General features: G+C 45.0%; 1 protein-coding gene across 4 annotated transcripts in view; it reads left to right on the top strand.

The window, feature by feature from the left end:
• The window catches only part of sdk2b (sidekick cell adhesion molecule 2b), a 599,240-nt gene that overhangs the window by 321,579 nt on the left and 258,848 nt on the right, over positions 1–18,813 (top strand). For all 4 annotated transcript variants that reach the window (XM_078401132.1, XM_078401131.1, XM_078401133.1 and 1 more), the window contains exon 3: positions 18,295–18,401. In XM_078401132.1, the coding sequence (XP_078257258.1) occupies positions 18,295–18,401 (107 nt within the window). The remainder of the gene's footprint in view (positions 1–18,294; positions 18,402–18,813) is intronic.

Here is an 18,813-nt window from a genome sequence, read left to right as displayed (position 1 = left end):
TGTGTGCAGTTTTGGTCTCCAAATTTGAGGAAGGATATTCTTGCTATGGAGGGCGTGCAGCGTAGGTTCACTAGGTTAATTCCCGGAATGGCGGGACTGTCGTATGTTGAAAGGCTGGAGCGATTGGGCTTGTATACACTGGAATTTAGAAGGATGAGGGGGGATCTTATTGAAACATATAAGATAATTAGGGGATTGGACACATTAGAGGCAGATAACATGTTCCCAATGTTAGGGGAGTCCAGAACAAGGGGCCACAGTTTGAGAATAAGGGGTAGGCCATTTAGAACGGAGATGAGGAAGAACTTTTTCAGTCAGAGGGTGGTGAAGGTGTGGAATTCTCTGCCTCAGAAGGCAGTGGAGGCCAGTTCGTTGGATGCTTTCAAGAGAGAGCTGGATAGAGCTCTTGAGGATAGCGGAGTGAGGGGGTATGGGGAGAAGGCAGGAACGGGGTACTGATTGAGTGATCAGCCATGATCGCATTGAATGGCGGTGCTGGCTCGAAGGGCTGAATGGCCTACTCCTGCACCTATTGTCTATTGTCTATTGTCTATTGTCTATTTTATTGTCGTATGTCCCGAAACGGAACAATGAGATTGCTACTTGCAGCAGGCCATCAGATATGTGAACATAGTACCCTGTAGGGATTAGACGCATCAGGATACAGTTGGGTAAATCTGGGGATTAGGAGGACAGGAAACATTTGGGGAATCCAGACGAAACGTGTAGGAAGGAACTGCAGAAGCTGGTTTACACCAAAGATAGACACAAAATGCTGGAGTAACTTGGCGGGACAGGAACATCTCTGGAGAGAAGGACTGAGTGACATTTCGGGTCTGAGGAAGGGTCTCGACCCAAAACGTCACCCATTCCTTCTCTCCAGAGATGCTGCCTGTCCCGCTGTGGTACTCCAGCATTTTGTGTCTATCCAGGGAATCCAGAGACTGGGAAGGAGTGGGACTGCAGGTTGGTGGGAGCTGCGTGGAGCTGAAGATCAGGGAGGGGTGTGGACGGAGACCCGGGGATGGCGGACTTCCACTCGCACCCTGGAGTGAACACCATGTTCCTCCGAGACTGGCCAACAACCCCATCCCTGCCCAAGACCACGTGGTTGAAACTAGTCTGCCATGCTTCTGACAGATCACTGCACAGTGAATGCTATGGAGCATAGACACAAAAGCCTGCAGCAGCTCAGCGGGTCAGACAGCATCTCTGGAGAAAAGGAACAGGTGACGTTTCTGGTTGAGACGCTTCTTCATTACCATTGAGGTGTGTATTCCCACTGTGAACGTCACATTGAGGGAGATTCAGACCCAGAACTGCCAGGGTGGATTTCCTAAGTGATGCAGAACAACCTGGAAATGATCATCACATAGCTGTGGGTGAAATCAATTTTCAATTGTTGAATAATGAATGAGCTAATTGCATTTCTTTGTAACCATGTTTTAAACAAAATGGTAATTATGCCCCTAATTATATGCAGAACAAATAATTCAGTCTCCACTAAAGTTTAAAATAAACATTGAGAAATACCAGTAGGTGTTAAATATTTGACTTCACCACAAGGCACAGCAGTGATTTGAAGAGAACAATTTTTTACATCTTTATTCAGTCACCATTTCATTTCCTTTGATGAGCTGGGGTGAGTATTGATTAGGTTCTGATACCACAGTGATTAAGGTCATCCTTGTCTCATCAATGTTTGCATCAATGGTATCGGGAATTACATTGAAGTACAGCGTGCCTGAAATGAGATCCCAGCCCATCTTCCCCATTAACAGCAAACCATTCCAGTCAAATGCATTCAACGTGACTCTACTATAAACTAATGAAAAAGCAGAGCTTTGCTCACTGTAGTTCAACGCATCAATCAGCACATTCATCTTTAGGAAAAATATTAATTTGCTGTGATTGTTTTTTCTTTGATTAGGTGTACTGACAGGCTAAGGTGATGTAAAAACACAGTTCACAATCAGGTGGCAAACGAGAGCTTGGAGCTGCCCTGGGATACTTACAGCATTCGTCTCTGACTAGTGGTTAATTCCTGATTTTGGCCTCGGGGGGGGACGACTTGTACTTTGACCAACACACCTGCCGACAGATTGGAAAACACAAATGAACCATGACACCCGAGATGTCCTCATTCTTTAGGGAATGGGGGTTCCCCTCCCCCATCATAGATGAGGCCCTCATGCGTGAGGACCCAGCAGTTCCGTCCTTGCTTCCCCCTCCCCCCCCCAGTCACAACAGGGACAGTCTCCCTAGTCCTTACCTTCAGCCGTCACATACAACACATAATCCTCCGACATATTCGCGACCTCCATCAGGATCCCACCACATCTTCCCATATCCACTCCATTCCACCTTCTATAGAGACCGTTCCCTTTGCAACTCCCTGGTTAACTCATCCCTTCCCACCCATGCCACCACCTCCCCAGGCAACCGCAGGAGATGCAACACCTGTCGCTATACCTCCTCCATCGACTCTGTCCTGGGACCCCGACAGTCCTTTCAGGTTGGGCAGAGGTTCACTTGCACCTCATCCAACCTCATCTATTGTATCCATTGTTCAAGATGTGGACTCTTATACATCAGCGAGACCAAACATAGACTGGGCGATCATTTCACTGAACACCTTCACCTGGTCTGCCTGAACCTACCTGACCTCCTGGTTGCCATACACTTTAATTCCCCTTCCCATTCCCACACCGAGCTTTCTGTCCTAGGCCTCCTCCGTTGTCAGAGTGAGGCTAAATGCAAATTGGAGGAACAGCATCTCATGTTTCACTTGGGCAGCTTACAACCCAGTGGTATGAATTTGATTTCCCTAACTTCAATTAACCCCTGCATTCCCTCTCTCTCCATCCCTGAATGAACGTTGTCACTCATGTTCAGTGTGAATATAGACAAGCTCTGAGCAGATGTCATATCAACCATGTCAACGTGAATCATTGCTAAAGTACAGTTGATGAAAGGAGTAGATATTGAGTGGCATTTCATCAGGTGTGTATGTGTATGGGCCGTGCATTGAGTGGCATTCCATGAGGGTATGTGTGTGGGCGCTGTGCATCTGATGACATTCCATCAGGTGTGCATGTGTGTGGGTACTTTGCATTGCAGCTTGATTCAGAAATCCAGTTCCTTTACAGCCAATTTTCAGGTCAATTTCTGATCAGCAATGTAAGCAGGAAACTCCCTTTCCCAGACAGTGCTGTGTTGGTGTTCCAAGAAACTTTCAAAGCTCAGTTTTCGATTTCTAATTTCTTTGCTTCCTGAAAAGTCTGTGTCTAACTTGAATTGTGGTTCTCCCTGATACTATCATTGGGAAACGATATACAATTATACGTTATACAATTCAGAATGCCAACAAGCTACTTCACCAAGCTATTTCCATGTAAACTAGTGAACACACTGAGTGAAAGCCAGCATGTTGTTCTTCTCTCTTCTCTCTGCTCGCTCGGTCTCCCTCTCTTTCTTATTATCTCTCTACTTCTGAGGAAACAGTCACAGCTTCCTGCCCCTAATGATGCTATGAAACTGGACTTGTCGCACTGCCCTTGGGCAATGTGACTTGGCCATAATTATTTTTGTTATTTGTATATTCCAACTTTTATCTTGTCTTGAATTTTACCTTTTTGGTAATTTAATCTATATCTCCGATATATGTGTAAAAATGAATCTAATGAACGTTAATTTTATGGCTGTATTCTCTAAACTTCTAATTGGGTCTGTTGGAGACCAAAGCATTTGCTCTTTGTCGAGTTCCACCCTTCTCCCTGCTTGACTAATGATGTCAAGGTTCTTTGATGGTCCAAGCCAAGACCTCAATCACTGGTGATCTCTGAATTTCTTGCCAAGAAAGAGCTCAGATTTTGTCTTCGTGATTTGCGTTTTAACGATTCTGAAATAAAAAGCCAAACAAAAATCCAAACGCATCCAAATTCCGTGAGATTGTAATGGGAAGGAATGCATCCGTGTTCATTGGCACTCCCAGTAGGTGATGTTGGAACTGTCTGCTGTCGCCACCTCCCAGGCTTTCCTTCTATCAATGTCACTGGAGCTGAGTGTGCAGCAGAGAGTCCCTCACGCGTTTAGTGCCGGGCATCAGAAGAAACCTTCCCCAATTGTCATCTGAAAGGATCAATTACTTAGCTAGTTTCCTGTTGCAACTGGAAGGGTGGCAGCAGGTTTGAATGAAATCATTCACTCTGAAGCAGCTAAGGACTCAGTCAGGCAGTAAAGGTCATCTCCTCGTCCTCTCCTCCAGACGGTTGGCCTGCCACTGGCACCAATCTGTCGTCTCGCCACCATCTAGTGTCTGCTCTTGGATCTGCAACTCAGTCTGACTTCTGACGTCACAACTGCTCAAAATGCCTCCCAAGTTGTTGTTGTCGCCTGCCCTGGTTCTGTTCAGACAAACGTCCAAAGGAAAGATGTGCTTGGTTCCGCAGATTGCATCACAAGTTCCTAAGTCTACATTAATAACTTTAGTCAGTAGCTGTATTACGCAAAGAGTTGATGAAATGCAAAATGTTAATTAATCGCAGTCAGTTCAAAGGAGACACAAGGAACTGCAGATGCAAAAACACAAATTGCTGGAGTAACTCAGCAGGTCAGGGAGCAACTGCGTGCGAATGGACAGACGATGCTTTGGGTCTGGACCTGAAAGGTAACCTATCCATTCCTGCCACAGATGCTGTCTGACTCGCTCTGTGTTTTGCTCAGCCAATTCAATGATAGTTGGATAGAGAGAGCAAGCTGGAGTTTCATCTGCAATATATCCATCAGCTGCAAATTCCTGTTCATGTTGGTGCGTGGAATAATTTTTCGCAGAAGTTATAATGGAACATTTTTAGGCAGAGCATGTATCTAGGGAACAAGTACAGAAATCGATACCATTTATATTCCTGCCACTTTTATGTAGACGAGTTAGTGCGTCAACAAGCTAAGTAGCAGGAGTCAGGTGGAGATTGATCTCTCCAAAAGCCAGCCTTGCATTGGCAGCAGAAATGCCTCACCCATGGTGAACAACTTCAATTGCTTCATCTTTCAAAACAGTACCTCATCTGTTTTGACCTTTACATAGACTCAGTGCTTTTACTGTGATGGTATGTGTTGGTACGATGGAGCAACACCTCCAAATATTTGGGTGTAATTTATTTCAATAATACGTTTAATTTTTAACATGGGTTTATTTTATACGTTTTGGTTAGTGGCGACACAGCGGTAGAGTTGCTGCCTTACAGCTTCAGAGACCCTGGATGTGGGTGCTGACTGTACAGAGTTTGTACGTTCTCCCTGTGACAGCGTGGGTTTTCTCCGGGTGCTCCGGTTTCCTCCCACACTCCAAAGGCGTGCGGGTTTGTAGGTTAATTGGCTTTGGTAAAAATTGTAAATTGTCCCTAGTGTGTAGGATAGAGGTAATGTCCAGAGTGACCGCTGGTCGGTGCGGACTGAATTGAGACTTCAATGAGACTTCCATGCTGTATCTCTAAAAATCTAAAGTCTAAAGTTACTTGTTTATAAATTAGAAGTTGATTGGTCACAAAAACAAAACAGCAGAGAGGAGTTTATTGATGGAAAGAAATTGTACATAAATGTAGCTTAATTGATTTGTATACTGGTATCTTTTGTGTAGAAAAAAACACCACAGTGATCTTCATAAAATACCTGTGTTCTCTGTTGAACAAACATACTGAGAGTCAAGTCGAGGTGAGTTTGTTTTTTTCTGTACTGGTACAGTGAGATACAGGTGCCTTGAAAATCTTGTTTGCAGCAGCATCACCACAGACACACAGACACATAAATTATGCAGGACAATAAAAAGAAAAAACCGTGAGAACAAGACGTAAGTGCAAAAACATATTCAGAGAAACAGAGAAAAATAGGTGCAGGAGTAGGCTATTCGGCCCTTCGAGCCAGCACCACCATTCAATATGATCATGGCTGATCATCTAAAATCAGTACCCCGTTCCTGCTTTTTCCCCATATCCCTTGATTCCTTTTGCCCCAGGAGCTAAATCTAACTCTCTCTTGAAAACATCCAGTGAATTGGCCTCCACTGCCTTCTTGGCAGAGAATTCTACAGATTCACAACTCTCTGGGTGAAAAAATGTTTCCTCATCTCAGTTCGAAATGGCCTACCCCTTATTCTTAAACTGTGACCCCTGGTTCTGGACTCCCCCAACATTGGGAACATTTTTCCTGCATCTAGCCTATCCAATCCTTTAAGAATTTTATATGTTTCTGTAAGATCCCCCCTCATCCTTCTAAATTCCAGTGAACACATGCCCAGTCGACCTATTCTTTCATCATATGTCAGTCCCGCCATCCCGGGAATTAACCTGGTGAACCTACGCTGCACTCCCTCAATAGCAATAATGTCCTTCCTCAAATTAGGAGACCAAAATTGTACACAATGCTCCAGGTGCGGTCCCACCAGGGCCCTGTAAAACTGCAGTAGGACCTCCTTGCTCCTAAATTCAAATCCTCTCGCAATGAAGGCCAACGTGCCATTAGCTTTCTTCACTGCCTGCTGTACCTGCATGCTTACTTTTAGTGACTGATGTATAAGCACACCCAGGTCTCATTGCACCTCCCATTTTCCTAATCTGACACCATTCAGATAATAATCTGCCTTCCTGTTCTTGCCACCAAAGTGGATAACCTCACATTTATCCACATTATACTGCATCTGCCATGCATCTGCCGACTCACCCAACCTATCCAAGTCACCTTGCAGCCTCATAGCATCCTCATCGCAGCTCACACTGCCACCCAGCTTTGTTTCATCCGCAAACTTGGAGATGTCACATTTAATTCCCTTATCTAAATCGTTAATATATATTTTAAATAACTGGGGTCCCAGCACCAAGCATTGTGACACCCCACCAGTCACTGCATGCCATTCTGAAAAGGACCGTTAATTCCTACTCTTTGCGTCCTGTCTGCCAACCAGTTCTCTATCCATGTAAATACCCTAGCCCCAATACCATGTGCTCTAATTTTGCACACTAATCTCTTGTGTGGGACCTTGTCAAAGGCTTTTTGAAAGTCCAGATACACCACATCCACTGGGTCTCCCTTATCCATTCTACTTGTTACATCCTCAAAAACTTGTTACATCCTCACGCATGATTTCCCCTTCATAAATCCATGCTGACTTTGACCGATCCTGTCACTGCTTTCCAAATATACCACTATAACATTAACAATCGACTCAAGCATCTTCCCTACTGCCGATGTAAGGCCAACTGGTCTATAATTCCCCCTTTTCTCTCTCCCTCCTTTCTTAAAAAGTGGGGTTACTCTGGCTACCCTCCAGTCCACAGGAACTGATCCAGAGTCGAAAGAACATTGGAAAATGATCACCAATCCATCCACGATTTCTAGAGCCTCCACCTTGAGCACTCTGGGATGCAGACCATCAGGCCCTAGGGATTTATCTGCCTTCAGTCCCAGCTGGTTACCTAACTAATGTGGATTCGCTTCAGTTCCTCCCTCCTACTAGATCCTCGGTCCCCTAGTATTTCTGGGAGATTGTGTCTTCCTTAGTGAAGACAGAACCAAAGTACTCGTTTAACTGTTCTGCCATTTCTTTGTTTCCCATTATAAATTCTTCTGTCTCTGATTGTAAGGGACCTACATTTGCCTTCACTAATCTTTTCCTTTTTACATATCTGAAGAAGCTTTTACAGTCAGTTTTTATATTCCCCGCAAGCTTTCTTTCATGCTCTTTTCTCCCACTCTTAATTAACCCCTTTGTCCTCCTCTGTTGAGTTCTAAATTTCTCCCAGTCCTCCGGTTTGCTGCTTCCTCTGGCCAATTCCGATGCCTTTTCCTTGGTTTTAACACTATCCGTGATTTCCCTCGTTAGCCACTGTTGAGCCGCCTTCCCTGTTTTATTTCTTCGCCAGACGGGGATGAACAATTTTTGGAGTTCATCCATGCGGTCTTTACATCTTCGCCATTGCAACCCTTTAAGTATAATTGCCGTCTATCCTATCCAATTTCCGTCTCATACCTTCAAAGTCTCCTTTCTTTAAGTTCAGGACCCTAGCCTCTGGATTAACCGTGTCACTTTCCATCCAAATGCAGAATTCCACCATATTATGGTCACTGTTGCCTAAGGGGCTTTGCACAACAAGATCACTAACTAGTCCTTCCTCATTACACAATACCCAGTCTAGGATGGCCTGTCCCCTAGTCGATTCTTCAATATATTGGTTTAAAAAAACATCCCGTATACATTCCAGGAAATCTTCCTCCTCAGCGCTGCTACCAATTTGGTTGGCCCAATCTTATATGTAGATTAAAGTCACCCGTGATAACTATTGTACCTTTACTACACGTATCCCCAACCTCCCTACTGCTGTTTGGTGGTCTTTATACAATTCCAACAAGCGTTTTCGCCCTTGGCTATTTTGCAGTTCTACCCATACCAATTCTACGGCATCCAAGCTAATGTCTATCCTTGTTATTGCAGGCTAATGGCTCTCCTTTCTATTGCATAAACAGGAGTTTCAAACAGGACTGTCCATACCTGTGATTCCAGCAGACTAACTCTGAAAACTTAAGCAAGCACCACTGCACTTCGTTCAGTCAAGCACCTGAACCTCTGCTTAAAGCCAACATCCATAAGCGAGGGTACTGTTCAATTCACCTCCACACCATTGAGGACAGTTGCCCATGGAACTGTTGGGCTATAATGCTAAAAACCATACTCTGCACTCGAAATGTTCCCCTTTGTTCCACCTATTGTACTTGAGTTTGACTTGATTGGATTTATGTATGATATAGACAATAGACAATAGACAATAGGTGCAGGAGTAGGCCATTCAGCCCTTCGAGCCAGCACCGCCATTCAATGCGATCATGGCTGATCACTCTCAATCAGTACCCCGTTCCTGCCTTCTCACCATACCCCCTCACTCCGCTATCCTTAAGAGCTCTATCCAGCTCTCTCTTGAAAGCATCCAATGAACTGGCCTCCACTGCCTTCTGAGGCAGAGAATTCCACACCTTCACCACTCTCTGACTGAAAAAGTTCTTCCTCATCTCCGTTCTAAATGGCCTACCCCTTATTCTTAAACTGTGGCCCCTTGTTCTGGACTCCCCCAACATTGAGAACATGTTTCCTGCCTCTAATGTGTCCAATCCCCTAATTATCTTATATGTTTCAATAAGATCCCCCCTCATCCTTCTAAATTCCAGTGTATACAAGCCCAATCGCTCCAGCCTATCTGATCTAATTAGATCACATGTAAAACAAAGCTTTTCACTACCTCAGTACACATGATAATAATAAACCTGAGGCTAAACCTTAAGGATGTTGCAGCTTTAAAGTAATAAAAGTCCTTTTACAAGTAATAAGAACATAAGAGCATTAGAAACATAAGATGAGGAAGGGCAGCTCTTTGTGGCGGATCCATCATTCAGTAGGTCAAGGATGATTTTTCCACCTCAGTCCTACGTGCTTTCACTAAACCCATCTCCCACAAATCCCTCAATATTTGAACATTTATCAACACTCCACATAAGCCACTGCTTTCCTTCAATATCAGAGGGAAGAACGGTTACACCTATTCCTGTTCATACGTCTGCAGGTGAGGTGTGTGGCTCTCTATGATACTCTCCACAGTGCTGGCGTAACTGTTCGCTGGAGATGTGGACTGACCATCAACTTCTTGGTTCACCATGATCTCTTTATCACCACTCTGACCATGGCTTTTGCTTATTGCACTGTGATATCCTCTTCTGATCTACTTGACTCCTCGGGAACTTTCTGTTGACATTCACATTGGCTCTGCACACCTCCCAGATGATGCTGCCTCCCAGATCCCATCTGGATGTCTGAGCCTCAGAAATCCTTGACATCCAGTCAAAACCGTCCTGCTTTTTGACTTGTCTGGAAGTACCTTTCTTGACTCCACTTTCTCTCCGGAAGTTCACCAACAACTTGGCCGCCACTGATGAATAGGAGTGAAGCTCACTTGGAGCACAGGAGACTGAGGGGTGATCTTTTTGAAGTGTGTAAAATCATGAGGGGGAATAGATAGGGTGAATGCACAGGGTCTTTCAGCGAAATCAAAAAACGGAGGGTCTCGGCTTAAAGTGAGAGGGGAAATGCTTTAATAGGAACCTGAGGGACAACTTTTTACACAGAGGATGGTATGTATATGGAATGAGCTACCAGAGGAGGTAGTTGAGGCAGGTACTATAACAACATATATAAGACATTTGGACAGGTACGTGAATAGGAAATGTTTCAGAGGGATATGGGCCAAATGAGAACGAAAGGGATTAACAGACAGGCCATCTCAGTTGGTATAGATGAGTTGGGCTGAAGGGCCTGTTTCTGTGCTGTATGACTCTATGAAGCAGTGTATGTCAAAAGGGAGGTGCAATTGTGTTGTGAGTGAATTCAAATACTGATGTCCAACTTAGTTGCCTTTGTACCACTCATGTGGTCATTGAATCCAGTTTATTTCGTAAATATTAAAACTGAATATTCACCAGGCAATGAACTGTGGTGTTGGTCATTCAGATTCACTGTTCTTTGGAGCAGAAAGACATGTGTTTGCTCCTATCCTGGTGCTAGCTGTCCCCAGACCATGCCATTGCTATGATAGATGAGGTGGGGGCAGCACTGTTTGGGAGGGGGGGAAATGTAATTCCACCAGGGAGCCCTGCAACTCCTGGTCCCATCAATAGCAGCAGCACATTCACACAGAGAAACCATGATTATTTATGTTGCGAGGCCTTCTGCTCACACAATTAAATTCTATATTGCAAAGCCCATGAAATCTTTGGAAAATAAATAATTAATAATTTAATGGTTATAAATGTATTGCGATGGAACTAATGCCTGCTGCTTTTGCATAATTGAATCATCGTGGCATTAGCACGATTTTTACATAATTAAAGATATTGTGCAGTTAATTGTTATAATACAGACACTAATTCCCATCACCACTCTCTCTGGAAATCATGGCATCTTCCTCACCTCAAGAGTCAAGACTGGTGCATCTTTGTGATAGCATACTGTATGCTGGTACAGCATACTGGCCCTGCTCAGTAGTTAAAAACGGATTAGTGCATCAACACAGAAATAACTGCAGAGATACAATAAATAAATATGCAAAAAGGGCGGCACAGTGGCAGAGTTGCTGCCTTACAGTGCCAGAGACCCAGGTTTGATCCTGGCTACAGGTGCTGTCTGTATGGAGTTTGTACGTTCTCCTCGTGACCGCGTGGGTTTTCTCCGGGAGCTCCGGTTTCCTCCCACACTGAAAAGACGAGTGGGTTTGTAGGTTAATTGGCTTTGGTAAATAAAATTATCGTTAGTGTGTAGGATAGTACTAGTGTACAGGATGATTGCTGGTTGGCACAGACTCGGTGAGCCAAAGATCTGTGGAATTCTCTGCCTCAGAGGGCAGTGGAGGCCAATTCTCTGAATACATTCAAGAGAGAGCTAGATAGAGCTGGCTCGAAGGGCCGAATGGCCTCCTCCTGCACCTATTGTCTATTGTCTTAAGAGCCTGTTTCCGTGCAGCATCTCTAAAACGAAAAACTCAAACAAAATCAATAATATAATAAATTAATAAGAATAATCAATAATACTAGGTAACCAGAAACCAGATGATAATTGTGCATCACCGAAGTCCTCAATACAACCAAAACACCATCCTTGGGGAATCACAGTTGCTAACATAGAGAATAATGTTGTGCATGTGTTTCTAACATAGAAATCATCAAGATTCAGGTGAGGCTCCCTCCACTTAATGCAGAAAGGAATTTGGGATTCTGAGTCAATAAGAATTCTCAAAGTACAAGTTTTCAAGATTTCGCTTTTAAGAAAAACATGAACTAGTAAGAATAAGTTTATTGGCCAAGTATGTACACATACAAGGAATGTGCCTTGGTGCTCCGCTCGCAAATAACAACACGAACATACAGTAAACAATTAAGAATAAAGCATAAAACATTAAAACATTAAGAATACAACATTTCAGTTTAAACATGTGAGTGAAATAAACCAGAGCAAATAGAGACTACAGACGTTTGGTTATTGAGCAGAGCTACTACTCGCGTAAAAAAAGCTGTTTTTATGTCTGGCTGTGGCTGCTTTGGCAGTCCAGAGTCGCCTTCCACAGGGAAGTGCTTCAAAGAGTTTGTGGCCAGGGTGAGAGGGGTTTAGAGATGATCTTGCCCGCTCGCTTCCTGGCCCTTGCAGTGTACAGTTCGTCAATGCGGGAAGGTTGCACCCAATAACCTTCTCAGCTGATCAAACGATTCGTTGCAGCCTTCGAATGTCGTGCTTGGTGGCTGAGCCAAACAGGACCATGATGGAGAAGGTGAGGACGGACTCAACGATGACAGTATAGAATTGGACCATCATTGCCTGTGGCGGATTGTGTTTACTCAGCTGCCGCAGGAAGTACATCCTCTGATGGGCCTTTTTGACTGTGGAGTCGATGGTGGCCCCCCCCATTTAAGGTCCTTGGAGATGATGGTTCCAAGGAACTTCAATGACTCCACAGATGTGACTGTGGTGTTGTTGATGGTGAGTGGGGGGAGGGGAGTGGGAGCTTCCTAAAGTCTACAATCAGTTCCACTGCCTTAAGAGCATTGAGCTCCAGGTTGTTGCGATGGCACAGCATCTTCAGCTGTGTCATTTCCTGTCTGCAGGCAGATTCCTCCCCAACCTGGATCAGTCCAATCAGGGTTGTGTCGTCCGCAAATTTGAGAAACTTGACAGAGGAGTCTGTGGAGGAACAGTCGTTGGTGTGGAGAGAGTAAAGGAGAGGGGAGAGTACGTAGCCTTGCGGTGCTCCTGTGCTGAGGGTCTGCGGGCCCGAGATGTGCTTTCCCAGCCTCACATGCCGCTTCCTGTCTGTCAGGAAGTTGATGATCCACTGACAGAGGTGTTCAGGCACAGTCAACTGGGAGAGTTTGGAGTGTAGTAGCTCTGACATAATGGTGTTAAATGCAGAGCTAAAGTCCACAAACAAAATCCTGGCATAGGTCCCCTTGCAGTCTAGGTGCTAGAGGATGAAGTGCAGGCCTAGGTTGACTGCATCATCCACCGATCTATTGGCCGAGTATGCAAACTGCAGAGGGTCCAGCAGGGGGTTTGTGATGTTTCTCAGCTGGGCCATGTACAAAGAATGTACAAAGAGAATATAAGGTATTACCTTCCATCACACTGCGCTATGGTAGACGTTTATGTTAATTTTTATGTAGTTGTGTGTCTTGTTGCTTTTTTGGTATGACTGTATGGCAAATCAAATTCTTTGTATGTTTTCACATACTTGGCTAATAAATTAATTGCAATTACAATTACAATTACAAAAGGACATTCTCTGACATTCTCTTTGTACCCTTCCATATTTCTAGTTTCCCTTTCGCCTGACTCTCAGTCTGAAAAAGGGTCTTGACCCGAAACATCACCCATTCTTTCCCTCCAGAGATGCTGCCTGTCCTGCTCCCTCATTTTGTATCTATCTTCATTGTAAACCAGCATCTGCAGGTCCTTCATACATAACTATAAGGAAAGGTTGGACAAACTTAGTTTGTTTTCTCTGGAATACTGGAGGTTGAGGGGAGACCAGAAAGAGGAAGTAGTTGAGGAAGGAACAATAACAGCATTTAAAAGACATTTGGGCAGGTACATGGATAGGAAAGGTTTTGGAGGGATAAGGGCCAAACACGGGCAGGGGAAACTAGTGTGGATGGGACATTTTGGTCGACGTGGATGAGTTGGGCTGAAAGTGTAGGAAAGAACTGCAGATGTTGGTTTAAATTGAAGGTAGACACAAAATGCTGGAGTAACTCAGCGGGTCAGGCAGCACCTCCGGAGAGAAGGAATGGGTGAAGTTTCAGGTCGAGACCCTTCTTCAGACTGATGTCAGGGGAAGGGGCGGGACAAAGATAGAATGTAGTCGGAGACAGTAAGACTGGTGGGAGAACTGGGAATGGGAGGGGATAGAGAGGGAAAGCAAGGGCTATCTGAAGTTAGAGAAGTCAATGTTCATGCCGCTGGGGTGTAAACTACCCAAGCGAAATATGAGGTGCTGTTCCTCCAATTTGCGCTGGGCCTCACTCTGACAATGGTGGAGGCCCAGGACAGAAAGGTCAGATTGGGAATTGGAGGGGGAGTTGAAGTGCTTGGGCTGGAAGGTCTGTTTCCGTGCTGTATGCCTCTATGAATCTATTCCTCGGCACTTGACTTAGCTTGACAATTGTTGCTGGTGCTTTGAAAATGTGTCTTCACACAGAGAGAACTGAGCTTCTCTCAGGGCACCCCTTCGTGCAGAATAAAAATAGAAAATTGCATTTAACCAGATTCTTTGTATTAATAATTTCTTTGCATCGAAACACGACACAAATATATTACAATGAAGACACAAGAAACTGCAGATGCTGGAATCTTGAGCAAAACACAAACTGCTGGAGGAACTCAGCAGGTCAGGCAGCATCTGTGGTGGGAATGGGCAGACAAAGCTTTGGCTTGGGACCTTTCTTCAGACTGCAACCCTTAGAAACCATCATTTTTGTCCCTGCCTGCAGTAAATACATAGCAGGTTGGCATTTAATCCATTCTGAACAACTCCAGTTCTGTCCTCTATGTGATCCAATTGATTCTAATAGTGTTCAGTGCTGCAAACTGAACTAATGAGTTATTATTGATAACGTCCAGCTCTGTGATAAAAGCACGCCTCTTATTGAAATGCTGTCAGTTTAAACACTAAGGTACTGACCATTGTGCCCTGTGATGTCTGCGATCATTCCACAGGGTGCTGGGTTTCAGATTTGTGAGGGAAGCCTTAATGTGATGGTCTGGATTTTGGAAGTGTGTGAAGAGATTGCAGTATATGTCATTCAGCGGTAACTGTGAACATCAGAAACACTGGCAGATGGAGGTCATCTCTCACACCTGATCCACATTCAATAAGGTGATTTAAAAAAGGCACAAAGCGCTGTAATAACTCAGCGGGTCAGGCAGCATCTCTGGAAAACATGGATACGTGACGTTTCGGGTCGGGACCCTTCTTCAGACGTACAAACATTTTACAGGCAGCACCCGTAGTCAGGATTGAACCCTGGTCTCTGGTGCTGCAAAGCAATAACTCTACCGCTGCTCCACTAAGCCACTCACACCTCTCTACAATGAGGAATCATCCAGCTTTGTCCAAACCAGGTAAAACTTCCAATGTAATTTAGGATATTATGGAGAACTCAATTTTAAAAAAAACAAGATCTGTAAAGGTGATTGAACAAATCATCTTAATTCTTGTAAAACCTGACATCTCAATGACTGCAGTTTGCTTCACTGACAAATTTGCACGATCTTTAATTTCTCCACAGTTTCTGTTCATCTTGTATTTTAAATAAGGTGAAGTTTTCTTTCTTGAGAATAATGGATGCAATGTAATAAATAAAAGATTTATTCACAAAATGCTGGAGTAACTCAGCAGGTCAGGCAGCATCTCGGGAGAGAAGGAATGGGTGACGTTTCGGGTCGAGACCCTTCTTCAGACTAATGTCAGGGGAGCGGGACAAAGGAAGGATATAGGTAGAGACAGGAAGATAGAGGGAGATCTGGGAAGGAGGAGGGGAAGGGAGGGACAGAGGAGCTATCTGAAGTTGGAGAAGTCGACGTTCATACCACCGGGCTGCAAACTGCCCAGGCGAAATATGAGGTGCTGCTCCTCCAATTTCCGGCGGGCCTCACTATGGCACTGGAGGAGGCCCATGACAGAAAGGTCAGACTGGGAATGGGAGGGGGAGTTAAAGTACTCGGCCACCGGGAGATCAGTTTTGTTAATGCGGACCGAGCGCAGGTGTTCAGCGAAGCGATCGCCGAGCCTGCGCTTGGTTTCGCCGATGTAAATAAGTTGGCATCTAGAGCAGCGGATGCAATAGATGAGGTTGGAGGAGGTGCAGGTGAACCTTTGTCTCACCTGGAAAGACTGTTTGGGTCCTTGGATGGAGTTGAGGGGGGAGGTAAAGGGACAGGTGTTGCATCTCGTGCGGTTGCAGGGGAAATTGCCCGGGGTTGGGGTGGTTTGGGTAGGAAGGGACGAGTGGACCAGGGAGTTACGGAGGGAACGGTCTCTGTGGAACGCAGAGAGGGGAGGGGATGGGAAGATATGGCCGGTGGTGGGGTCCCGTTGTAGGTGACGGAAATGTTGGTGGATGATATGTTGGATCCGCTGGCTGGTGGGGTGGAAGGTGAGAACGAGGGGGATTCTGTCCTTGTTGCGAGTGGGGGGAGGGGGAGCAAGAACGGAGCTGCGGGATGTAGAAGAGACCCTAGTGAGAGCCTCATCTATAATGGAGGAGGGGAAGCCCCGTTTTCTGAAGAACGAGGACATCTCGGAAGCCCTAGTGTGAAACACCTCATCCCGGGCGCAGATGCGGCGTAGACGGAGGAATTGGGAGTAGGGGATAGACTTTTTGCAGGGGACCGGGTGGGAAGAAGTGTAGTCCAGATAGCTGTGTGAGTCGGTGGGTTTGTAGTAAATGACCGTCACTAGTCTGTCTCCTGTGATGGAGATGGTGAGGTCCAGAAACGGGAGGGAGATGTCAGAGATAGTCCAGGTAGTCCAATAAAAGACTGTATTTACACATTGCATTGATTCAGAAGATCCCAAGCAAAGATACTAGAGGAGCAAGATGAACCATTCCGTTGAAATCGCCTATACTGAAGTGTAGTACGCAAAGGAGCGTAACGTCCGCCATTTTAGTACCAAAATCCACTGTTCGTTATGCCTCTCGAAGTGTAATCAGTGTTTTGGGGGGACAGTATGTATGATGATACCAATAAAATGCAGAAAATATCTCATCTATCAGTTCACAGATTTTTGTTATTTTTCTTTCTAAATGTTTCTGCAAGTTTCTGCCTACTAAAATGGCGCCATGACATACTACGGTTTTTAGGGTCGAGTGGTCTATCTTGTTCCTCGAGAATCTTTGATCCCAAGAAACTTGATAGCCAGTGAGCAACATTTGAGGTACAGTCACTTCTACAATATATGACGGCCAGTTTTTGTGGGAAGTAAACCCCCACCAGCAGTAGTGTGATAATCACCAAAGCTGATTGTTGTTAATGCTGAACGAGGAATACAAATGGACCAGGACACCAGGGTTATTCCTCTTGGTCTCAACCAATGTCATTCAAGATAGAATCAAAATGCTGGAGTAACTCAGCGGGCCAGGCGGTATCTCTAGATAAATAGCCGCTGAGTTACTCCAACATTTTGAGTCTATCTTCGGTATAAACCAGCAACAGAACAATACAATTCTTACTTGCTACAACTTAACAGGCCTGTAAGCACAATAACACACAGATAAATATACAATAATCACTACATTAATTATCAGTATTACTAGGTTGCCGTAATAATGCACAACCATAGTCCATAGTGCAACCAAAGACCCAGTCCATCGAAGATCATAGTTGCTGAGGTTGAGTTTTGTGCAGTGTTCAAGAGCCTGATAGTTCCTGGGAAGAATCTGCTCTTGAACCTGGAGGTCATGGTTTTTAGGTTCCTGTACCTTCTTCCCGGTGGTAGCAGTGAGATGGGAGTTTGGCTTTCACGTCCAACAGAGAGAGGAGATATCGGTAAAATTCATCTGAAGGCTGGCACATCCGATAGTGCTGCACTCTTTAGGTACTGCGGGTTTCGGTGTCAGCACTTCAACCCAGAACCTGCCCCAACGTGTGCTTCTAACAGAGCCACGGCTGACTGAAGCAGTAAGCCAGAACCTCCTCGTAACAACTTACCTTGTACGCTGAAAGTGAACAAAATATTTGATCACATTTGAGATTAATTGAGTTCCAGCAGCACTGCAGAACAGTGTTGTGAACTGAGATCTGGAAACAATCCATCACCTCGGCGCCTGGCTCTCTCCCTGGGCCATCCCCAGCTATTTAAACAATGCAGTAAATCACAGATCTGTTACAGTGAGGTCTCATTTTTAAAGGATGGCTGTACAAGAAGCCTCGAAGAATATCAATTTATTCATTGTGAGATTGTTCACATGTTATTGGTTGGGATTGCCAGCTGGCTCATGGAGTGAGTCAGATAGTGGACACTGAAGTCTAAAACTGGGCATCGGGCCAGGGTTTGATCAGACCATCAGGAGGGAATGCTCACTGCATGCTGGCGGTAGTGCAACAGCAGTGTAAATGCAGATCACAGGCAGTAGGAATTCTAAAAAGAGCATTGGTGCAAACAGCAAACTTCTACATGATCTCTAACCAAGTAACTTTGTCCATTCTCGTAGGTACCTGATCCCATCACTGGATCGCTCCCACACCGGCTTCTACCGGTGCATCGTGAGGAATCGTGTTGGGGCCCTGATGCAGAGGAAGACGGAGGTGCAGGTGGCATGTAAGTTTGCACAGCGGGGTGGAGGAGTTAATGCACAGGGAGGCACCGCCAAGCTGTCCGTGGTGGATGATGTGACATCAACCGGTGAAATGTCCCAATCGCATATAGAGTCATAGAGCATGGAAACAGGCCCTTCAGTCCAACTCGTCCATGCTGACCAAGGTGCCCGTTTAAGGTAGTCCCACTTGCTTTGTGCTTGGCCCATATCCCTCATAAGCCTAATATATAGAAAAGTGTCCGTCCGACAAGTTCACCCCGATGGTTACTGTCAGTGGATGAGTTGTGGGACTGACAAAGAGTGATGGTTGGTGATTGTGAGAAGCCAAGGAAAACACTAAATTATGGAAGGAAACTTTGCAAATAGCCATTCTGCTGATGTTAGCAGAAATCTAATCTAAAAAAATAATTAAGC

The sequence above is a fragment of the Rhinoraja longicauda genome, chromosome 6 (assembly GCF_053455715.1).
Source record: "Rhinoraja longicauda isolate Sanriku21f chromosome 6, sRhiLon1.1, whole genome shotgun sequence".
In the NCBI taxonomy this organism is placed as follows: Eukaryota; Metazoa; Chordata; class Chondrichthyes; order Rajiformes; family Arhynchobatidae; genus Rhinoraja; species Rhinoraja longicauda.
The sequence above is the reverse complement of the archived record's forward strand: the minus strand, read 5'-3'. Positions and strand labels throughout refer to the sequence as shown.